The sequence below is a fragment of the Dryas octopetala genome, chromosome 8, assembly GCF_963921425.1.
Source record: "Dryas octopetala chromosome 8, drDryOcto1.1, whole genome shotgun sequence".
In the NCBI taxonomy this organism is placed as follows: domain Eukaryota; kingdom Viridiplantae; phylum Streptophyta; class Magnoliopsida; order Rosales; family Rosaceae; genus Dryas; species Dryas octopetala.
The window spans coordinates 12,654,866-12,665,673 of NC_141373.1; the positions used below are offsets into that span (position 1 = coordinate 12,654,866).

The 10,808-nt window shown below is 35.9% G+C and overlaps 1 protein-coding gene across 1 annotated transcript; it reads right to left on the bottom strand.

The window, feature by feature from the left end:
- Positions 1-1,780: 1,780 nt before the first annotated feature.
- On the bottom strand, positions 1,781-7,265 carry LOC147277327 (Polymerase/histidinol phosphatase-like protein). The gene is made up of 5 exons (XM_086253184.1): positions 6,695-7,265; positions 4,048-4,172; positions 3,417-3,731; positions 3,148-3,317; positions 1,781-2,506 (listed from the first exon to the last, which is right to left on the bottom strand). Exons 1-5 carry the CDS (start codon positions 7,028-7,030, stop codon positions 2,106-2,108), a joined length of 1,347 nt encoding a protein of 448 aa, XP_086109310.1. The 5' UTR covers positions 7,031-7,265; the 3' UTR covers positions 1,781-2,105.
- Positions 7,266-10,808: the final 3,543 nt, after the last annotated feature.

The window sequence follows — 10,808 nt, forward strand, 5'->3', positions numbered from 1 at the left end:
TTCACACTCATGCTCCACATATGGATGAAAATAACTTACCTATCCCTCCCCTTGGGATAGCACCTAGCATCTCTCTCTCTCTCTCTCTCTCTCTCTGTGCGATACCACATGTCCTTGTGACAGGGACAGCTAAGTTCACTAAAGGATTCTTGTTAAGAGACAAGAAAAAGGTAAAGGACCAATTATTTACTTGACTAGGATAGACCAAGCTCAATTTTTCCTTATAAGATGGGGAAAAAAAATACATGCATCTCAAATCATTCATTTCATATCTAATCGTTTTAAATACATTCGTTTAATTAATTCAAGATTTTTTATCAATTTACTTATCTGAACAGCTGAATTTTAACTTGTATTTCACTTCACTACCTAATAAATTTTTTGAGTCAATGTGACACTTTAATTTTAAAAAAATTTCAAAATTAGACCTCCGTTATATTTTGTCAAATTTTTTGTAAAAAAATAGTCATGTGCGACGTACATGACCTTTTTTAAGAGACATTTTGATCTTTTTAGGTACCCAATGAAATTTTTTTAAGATTCTCCTATTCATACCCCAAAATATACTTTCCACACCTAACAATTTCTAATTTTACCCAAAAGTCAAATTGTTTAAAAAAAAAAAAAAGAACACCACAGCAACCCCACAGCCCCTCCCTCCACCACCACCGACGGTCCTCGCTCCGACCACCTCATTCCCCCTCCCCTCCTCCCGACCAGGCCCCTGAAAATCCACCTCTTATTTTCTCTTAAAAAAACCTATAAAAGGAAAGTATAATCATGATCACCATCTTAATCTTGATCTGCCCAGCAACAAAGAAAGAAAGAGAGAGACAAAGAAAGAAACTGATGGAAGGAAATATTTTGGGTCTTAGGAAAATTGACTTTAATTTCGTCATCATCTTTAGTAGGAAATCTGAAAATGATTGTGGGGAGTGAACTGGGGAGGCTAAAGACCGAGAGAGAGAGAGAGAGAGAGAGAGAGAGAGAGAGAGAGACCAAGCCAAGGGAATAGTTGCATTGAGCAATGTCCAGGAGAGCTGCTGCATACCCAATTGCTTTTGAGTGGAATCTGTGGGTGATGAAGAAATGGGAGAGAGGGTCTCTGAGAGGTTTAAAAATGAGGGGGTTAAATCTTTGAATCGGATGGCCAAAAAAAAGAGTTAGAACTTTGTGAATGGAAGATGGGGTTTTGCTGGAGATTAAGTTGTTGGGTTTGGGTGGTGGAGTGGAGGTGGTGTTGTGAAGGGTGGGCTGCAATTTAGAACATGGGTGGAGGTGGTGGCCGTTGGGTGGGTGGGCTGGGTGGTGGGGGAGGTTTTTTATTTGTTTTTTGTCTTTCAAAAATAATAATAGATATATATATATATTATAATTACATACAATTTAGGAATGTTATAAAGTTTTTTTAAAACAAAAAGACATGTGTAATTTTTTTATAGGTCCAAGTTATGTGGGTTGTTGCAATTTATTTATTTTATTGATAGTAGAAAATTAATATGAAAAGACTAACATGCCCTTATTTTTAACAGAAATATTAACAGAATATAACGGAAGTCTGACATTGAAATTTTTTAAAAATTAAGGTGTCACATCGAGTCAAAAAATTTATTAAGTGGTGAGGTGAAAAACGTGTTAAAGTTCAGATAGATAAATTGTTAAAAAGCAATTCAAATACATCTCATTCACTGTTTTATAATTTCGTTTAACTAATGATACTAATCTAGCAGTATTCTCAAAATTTAAATCCTCTCTTTTAAATCATTCCATCCAAGCGAAAATTCAAATGTGTATTTCTTATAATGCAATCCATACTAAGAATGTTCAAATCCAACAACTAATATAATAAATAGATAACTCAACTTAAATCTATCAACAATCCAATCTTACAGTTACATGTGAAGAAAAATCCAAGACTATTCTCATCTTTCTTTCATTTTCTGTGACATTTGTTGGCTCACATATAGTTTTCTATTCTTGACATTTAATGTCCCGCAGTGAAGGCAGAAATGCCATCAAAAAATTAAATTTAGTTAGAAGAATAAATTAGATATCCTCACCTGGGAAGACAATTGGTACAGAAAAACATATCAATTGACTAAGGATTATTTACTCTCTATGGGAACCTGGATTCCTCCCTGATTAATTGAAATGTGGGAAAGCTTCAATTTGAGGGCCTCAAAATCTGCATTTTGTCTCTCTTCGTTTGTCAACCACAAGGACAAGCAACGATCAATCAAGTCCTTGCCGCAGCTTAAGGGAGAAAATCCTTTACCAAACCTTGTAATGCTTGCAAGATTTGAATCTGAAGGCTCCTCAGCATAATTCTCTAAAATGTGCCTAATCGCACCACACCAAATTGGTCGAGCTACTTTAAGAAAGTCACGCAAAACCAACACTGGAAGGTTCACACTACCCAGCGCAGACTCACCATGCCCGCCTTTCCCATGATAATCTGACCCTCCAAGCTTCAGAAGACCATAAGTATCAGCTAGATCACTGTATGCTGTTGACAAAATAAACAGAAAAGATATGAGTACTGATTAAAGAACATAAGAAAAAACTTAATCTATTTCCAAGGTAATCATGTTCTAGAAGAAATCGGCATTCTAAATATTCAATGGAAAGGATAAGCAAGTAGGAATTAATCATTTTAGGCAGAAATTTAGGACTGCAAGCATTATAATGCCAGAAGTACATGTCCCTTCATGCCAGCTGGAAGCAGTTTCATTTAGAATCTTACCAAATATATTGCATTACAAGAATGGAAAACAATGTGTTTTACTGAAACAATTGTGGACAACAAACTTGTTGAATTGCACCCCGCATACACACTTTTCACAACAAACAATAAACTGACTTTTAATCCAAACTGAGACCTGATTCTATGTCTTCAATGCTGTTCCATGGTTAGTGGGAATGTTTTAAATATGCACCATATAGTAAAACATTATAAGAGAAATTCCCTTTCATCGAAGAATATGTTCTATACACTGTACAGGAACTAAATCCAAGTTGAAGTCAACCCCCATAGTCAATTTATATTCTTATAAACAAGATTCATGAGAAGTAAATATATTCCAAAATAATATAATATCCATTACATTATAGGGGAAGGAACAAATAGCTACATCTCAGATTGCATACCAGCCAGTTTTCCGTCACTTCTGTAAACTTCTATCCCATGAAGACCGGCTTCTTTCAACCTTCTGGCAATGCCAACTGGATTTTTCAATCCCCAAGGATGAGCTAGCACAGCCACGCCTCCCGTATCACATATCATTTTTATTGCTTCCTCTGCCGGCGGTTCACTTCCCCTGATCCCAATACAATGTAAATTTTTCTTGACAATGGTTTCTCAGTCATATATATGCAAAAACAGTAATCAGAATACAACAGTAAGCTCAGAATATTACGTAGAATATGCAGGTCCACCATCGAAAAGATAGCGAGCAAAAGCTTGTTTCAGATTTTCCACATAACCTGCTTCAACCATCGCACGGGCCACATGCAATCTCCCAGGAGCGACTCCCTTGCCTGCAATCCTTGCAACATGCTCCCACTTAAGAGGCAACTTGAGCTTATTCAGTTTGGAGACCATATTTTGTGCACGAACATAACGACCATCCCTTATATTAGACAAGAACTTTTCCAGCTCCTCAAAACATCTTGGCCCACAGCTGCTGTAATATGCAAGGATGTGCACTGGTTCCTCTGGTTCAGACTCTTCTCTGAAACCAATGTACAAAACATCAGTGGCATTGAACTAAGGAAGTATTGTGAAATTCCTGCAACTGATTTCTTTGTGAAATTCTTGCAATTTTAATAAGAAATAAGGGATTACATGACACGATTCTTCTGAGTTCAGACAGAAGTAAGAAAAAAAAAAAAAAAAAAAACAGAGGCATTCTCTAATCATAAATTGCCAATAAGGGAAATCAGTAACAGAAGAACTTGCAGAGTATTTGAGGGAACTTGAGTAATCAGCCTATAAATGCTTTGCCAGAATTTGAAAGAAGAAAGATGCCATAATTTTCGAGAAATTACCTTGGGTAGAATATTGTACTGATTTCAACACCTGGAATTATCTTTATGCCATATCTCCGAGCTGCTTCTAGGGCCTCAGGGATGCCAGACAGTGTGTCATGATCTGTCAGAGCAAGAACTTTCACCTGTTATGAGCAAATATACTAATTAAATCTTACTACACCTCAGTACGTATTTTAAAGTATTCAAAATGTAGGAATGACAGTTTAGCTAGCCAAGGAACTTCTAATGTCAAAAACATACAAAATTTTCAGGCATTTCGGACTTCAGTTACACCCACAATATTAAAACAATACAAGAAAGCTCAAGTATTTCTTTTCCCTACCATAAATTCAATTTCAATAAAGTTAATTTTAGCTTGTTCCATTTTCATAAGATGAAAAACAAAAGTCTCCTGCAATTCTTCTCTCACGACATATGACACATAGTAAGAGGAGCATGTCAATCTAATTTCTTATCGAGTTTGACAGTGATTCTCGTGGCTATCTGAACTATGGCTGTAAATGCAAAGAAAAATTAAGCATACCCTTGTTCCACCTGTTTGACATAGGCAGTCACCGAAAAAATCAGACTGCAGCTTACTAGTTTCACGAGTGTACAACCTAATTCTGAAAGACCACACTACCAACCAACCTGCTACAACAAGTCAAGTCCATTTGACCTACAGTTCAAGTTACTTGTAACTTGAGTAGCCCTTCCAAAATCTGGCACAAATGTTGTAAGCTGACTCAACCCAAGGGGAAAGCAGGTCAGATTAACTACCAGCAAATAGAAGGCTATCCCATCAAAGAGAGAATGGTTTATTAACATCCAGAACAGTCTCAATTCTCAAAATACCTATTATTAACTTGACTGTATGTACTTTGCATCATCTTTCATTTGCATGTATTTGATTAATGATTACTAATGACTTGTAAAACAGGATTGATCATTATCCCCCATCAATACGGATGCATACCATATCTCTAAAGTTCATGAATATTTGAAATTAATATTTCCTCCATTTAACTTAAATATCAAAATGAAGTTATAAGGTACCCTGTTGCCACACACAAACACAGATGCACACAAGAAGCAGTCCTCCAACCCATTCTTCAGAAAATTCATCATGTAAAGACAGAGCCTCCTTGCACCAGACTCCTACTTTCCTTCAAATAATTACCATACTATACCTTGATAGCACTTTGTAAAAGTTATCTGATCGATGCATCTATCAATAATTAATGAACCTTTGTTAGCTGGGTCAGCAGCAATGAATGTGCCAATGTAAGAATCCAATAGAATACAAATTTACTTATCTAAAACATCATCTTCATTGGAAGTTTTTTAAGAACTTTAGCGAGACTCATACTCAATTATGTTCACCTATTAAGTTGTAGCTCACACATTCTCCATTGCAGCCATAATCTCAGATGCCTACATAGCCCCCTGCCCATCTAAAGCTAATGAAATCTCACTGTAACAAACACCCTTTGCATCATGATGAACCTAATTCCCATTCTTCAGTAGACTGTAGATCACCAATCTGCTATTCTCTCTTAAGCCAAACAAAAGACCATGGAGGGTTGCAATTTGATCTATACAGAGTATCTTTCCTAAACAAGCATATATCAGAAAACCACAATGTATGAGCATAATGAAATGAAAATCATGGTCCCTTAAAAGGTAAAGACACCCCTTGTCACCATGAATCATGTTTCATGAATGAAGAAGCCCAAATTTAGTGTAGAAGTATGGAAGATACATAGAGCTTTCTAGAGTCTAGTTGTGATATTAATTGTAGCTTCCTAGTGTCTAGTGGTGATCATAATTGTAGCTTCCTACAGTCTAGTGATGATCTTAGTTGTAATATATCAGAAGAACCTTTGATCAATCATAATGAAAACTGTGAAGTATGTGAAGAAACATCTCCAATTGTAATTGAGCTTCTATTCTCTATTATATTGCATGTAAGAGTTTGATAAACATGGTTTGGGACTTGCCAAGTTATCAGAAAGAAGTAGTGCCAAAATTTATTCACCAGGACTAAAATAGACATCATCATTAATTTGAATAAACATAGTATGGATATATCTATATTTGTATGTATTCAGCATTGAAAGTGGTCCAATAATTTACAACTCTCAAACAAGAACCCAAAAAATATTATACATATCCAGAAATTATTACCAGTTTCATCCTAGAGTGAACCACAATGCTTAGGTTTGTCTATCTCAGGCTCTCAGCATGAATGAATCTTAAGAGGAAAAAAAATAATTGATGATGGTTAAGTCATGCATTCAGCATATGTGGTGTAGTGAATTTCCTAACAATGGAACCAAATTCTTTTCTTTAGGAAAACAATGGTTGTAGTTTGTATTTTGTGAATAAACTTTTCTACCAATCTTCTGAACCTACTAATTGTAATGAAAGTTGCAACCCGGAGGATTCAGAGTGTTCCTTTCTAGCTGCCACAGGGGCAGAAGCTCAATGAAGTTGTTAGAGAAGAAATTAAGTCATCTAAAAATAAAAGAAGGAAATTACATCATAGAAAACAAAACCATAAGACCTCAAAACCAGATACAATATTGGACCCAAAAAAAAAAAAACAAAGCAGAACCCATTTATGTTCATCCAAAACTGCAAAACCAATATAAGAAGAACTCACCCCATTTCCATGAGCCCTCTCCACCACCTTGGAAGGCGAAAGAAACCCATCACTGCATTTCGAATGCGAATGCAATTCAAACACCACCTTCTCTCCACCCCTCCCGACACTCTTCTGCACCCCAAAATCATCCACAACACAAGAAGCCGCATTGGAAGCCAGTGAAGAAGCAGCTTGATCCAAGAAAACCCATTCGCTCACAGACTTGAAAGCCAGAGTCTGCTCAGTGGTCATCTTCTTCTTGATCCCACCACGCTTCTTCTTCTTCTTTGTCTTCTTTGGGCTGTCTCTGTTGGAGACCTTTGAACTGTGAATGGTGTAACCGTCACCCATCATCTATTGGAACAACAAAGAAAGGAAAGGACTGTGATTTGGTGTTGTCGTTGTTTGGTTGGTTGGTTGGTTGTTTAGGTCATCAGGTCATCTCTGCAGCCTATTAGGATGGATAGGGGATTACTGGATTAGGGATTGGGAGGAGATAGGTTGCTAAAGAAAGGTCTGTCATTGATTGGATAATCCTGCAGACTCACAGGTGTCCTCACTTCTGTTCTGCTTTTACTTTTGGTCTGACAAACGCGTACCTTAATCCAATGTCTTCGTAACTGTATTGTCCTTGTAAGTTTAATTTTCTTTTGAGTGCTTATATTTTTACCCATTTGTTTAATTTTCTCATACATCTTATTTTTACATTCATTATTAAAATTTTTTTTAAATAAAGTAAATGATTTTAACACCCCCATCTCATTCCCTTTTAGATCCGGGTCCTTTTTATTTGTCTTGAGTAGGTCCACTGAATCCTAAGTCGGTCCACATCTTCGTTTCCTCTATGCTCACTCCGTCTTCGTCTCCCACTCTGTCTCTCTCGCTCTCCATCTCTCTCCCTTTATGTCTCACAGATCTAATCGATCTGGAAGACCTCTACGGCATTGTCAAGACTCGAAATTTATTCGAGAAGCTGTACCTGAATTTCTCTGCGAATTTTGGCGAAGTCGTGGAAGCGCTTTTCGGGCAAGTGGCGAAACTCGCCCCAATCGGTCCCGTCGTCGCCAGGCTTCGGCGGGCGGTGCTCGAGCATCAACACGAGCGGTCTGCGAGTACAGATATCGCAGGCGTGGGGGAGAAAGTCGAGGCCGATGAGCGCTTCGAGCACGCTTGATTTGCTGCTACTTTGGCTTCCGACAACCGCCACCTACGACAGCAAAATCTTGAACAATTCTTTTCCGGCGGGGGCGAGAATTTCCTGAAGCTTGTTGATGATCGGAATCAGCGACGACCCGACTGTCACTGAAGGTCTTGGATTGGCAGCAAAGGAGCCAACAACTTGGAACAACTGCCCTCAAAACCTCCCTTCCGACAAGGACTTCTCTGATCTCGAAGCTGGCTAATTTGGGTATTGTTATTCTGATTCAGTAATTGAAATGGTATTGTTGTAATGATTTAGTAGGAATCAGTGATTGTTACTTTCTGAATATTGTTGTGATTTAGGTTTGAATTTTGGTTTTGTTGTGATTGTTTCACGTTAGAATTGAAATAGGCTATGGTTGTTATTACTCGTCAATAACACTATATAAGTGCGGACTATGATTGTTACTGCTTGTCATTAACAATATTTAAGTGAGGTTATTGTTGTTACTACTTGTTATTAACAATATATAAGTGGGGGCTATGGTTGTTACTGCTTTTCAATAACAATATGTAAGTGGGTGATGTGGTTGTGTCAGTATCAATATGCAAGTGAGGCTATGATTGTTACTGTTTATCAGTAATAATATGTAAGTGAGACTATGATTGTATATTTGTATATGTAAGTTGTGCTATGATTTATATAAGTTGTCTTGTTTTCTGGGTTTTTTGCATAGTGAAAAAGTTGAATAATTGCCACTGTTGGTTTTTTTTTTTTTTTTAAATGTGGAAAACAAATTTAAAATGGCGTTAAAAAAATGACAAAAAAGTTATTGCAGCTATTGGACTGTTAAAAGTGGACCGCTATAGTATTCACTATAGCTGTTAGGCCTTAAAAAAAGTATATTTTATGAAATGGATTTTTTAAAAAAAACCCAAAAAAATATATATAAAAACACTATTTTCACCTCTCATTATTCTTAAAATATCATTTTGTTTTGTAAGAGTATAGTATTTTTGATATACCAACTCAAACACTCACCTACTAAACACTCTTCCCACCCCTCTTAATTATCATTCCACCCACCTATCTTTTTTCCAAATAAAAGAAAAAGAATTTTATAATCATCCTATAATTCATTCCTAAATTCCAAATTAAATCTCTAAGATTAATTATTCAATTTCTAAATAAAAGAAACATTAAAATAAAATGAATTTTTAATCTAAAACTATAAATAAATAAAAAAGGTTTAGGGTATAGAATAATCATACATTTTAATAGATATATGACCATCAACCAAATAATATTATCAATTTTAAGTTTTGGTGACATAGTAGAATTAGGGTTTATGGAAGAAAAGAATTATAGAAAAAGATGGGTGTGTGAGATGATAGTTAAGGGAGTGGAAATAGTGCTTAGTAGGTGAGTGTTTGAGTTGGTATATCAAAGGGTATTATAGGAATAATGAAAGATGGTCAGAGTGTTTTTATATTTTTATCAAATTTAATGGTAGGTGTAAAAATAAGGTAGGTGAAGAAATAAGACACAAAGTGGGAATATAAGCACTCTTTTCTTTTTTCAATTTTATATCTTTTTATTTTGGTTAATTCTAGTAGTGGCTCATTAACTATTTATGTGAAACTTTGGTCATTCAACTTTTTTTTTTAATTTATAGGGTCTTCAAACTTTTCCACGAGTGACACTTTGGTCCATTTCGTCAAAACCTTCACATATTCCATCAATATTTAAGGGTTTTTTTTTTCTTAACTATTCCAAAAGTGACACTTTGGTCCTTCAATTAATTTTGAAATTTAAGGTCCTCAAACTTTTTCATTTGTCTCACTTTGGTCCATTTAAATTGCTGATATAGCAATTGTGGGTCCCATAATGAATGCATACATGGATAAAAAATATTAAACTTTAAAAAGTAATATTAAAAAGCAATAAAATAACATAACCACCCTACCTCCCTCCCACCAACCACCTACCCATTTCACCGCCGGCTCCACCACCGGCGGACCCTCCCTCTCCATCCTCCCCTCTTTCTTTCCCTCTCCTTCCCCTATCCCAATTATATCGCTCTGAATTTCATAAGTTTGTTTTTGTTTTTTGTTTCTAGAATTCCAAGTGTTGGGGGGGGGGGGGGGGGAGGGAGGGAGGGAGGGGAGGGTATAGTAGGGTAGGGTGGGGGTGGATCTATTTTATTTTTTATTTTAAATTTTAAATTTTTTTAATTATACTTTTATCCATGTAAGCATTTATTATGGGACCCACAATTAACATGTTAGCCATTTAAAAGGAATACTAACAAAAGTGACATGAATTGACCAAAACTAAGACAAATGGAAAAGTTTGAAGACCTTAGAAATTAAAATATTAGTTGAAGGACCAAAGTGTCACTCGTGCAATAGTTAAGAGACCATTGCTGGAAAAAAAAAAAATAATCCCTTAAATATTGACGAAATATTTGACGGTTTTAAAGGAATGGACCAAAGTGTCACTCATGGAAAAGTTCGAGGACCCTAGAAATAAAAAAAAATAGTTGAAGGATCAAAGTGTCACTAGTGGAATAGTTAAGGGACCATTGCTAGAAAAAAAAAAAAAAAAACCCTTAAATATTGACTGTATAAATTGACAGTTTTGACGAAATAGACCAAAGTGTCACTCGTGCAAAAGTTCGAGGACCCTAAAAATTAAAAAAATAGTTGAAAGACCAAAGTGTCACTCGTGGAATAGTTGAGGGACCATTGTTGAAATTAACCCTTTTATTAATTTTTTGAGGGGCATCAATATTATATTTTTAGTTATCAAATGTTTGCATTGTTGGTTTAGGTTGTCAAATGTGAGGCGTTTTAGGTTTTTCAAAAATCTCAAAATTGGACTATAAAATATGAAGATGGGAAATTCTATTTGTACATAAAAATTTGCGGAACATACAGTACATCCATATTTTTCCCCTACAACTTCCAGAATTGCCCTCAAATTAGTTTT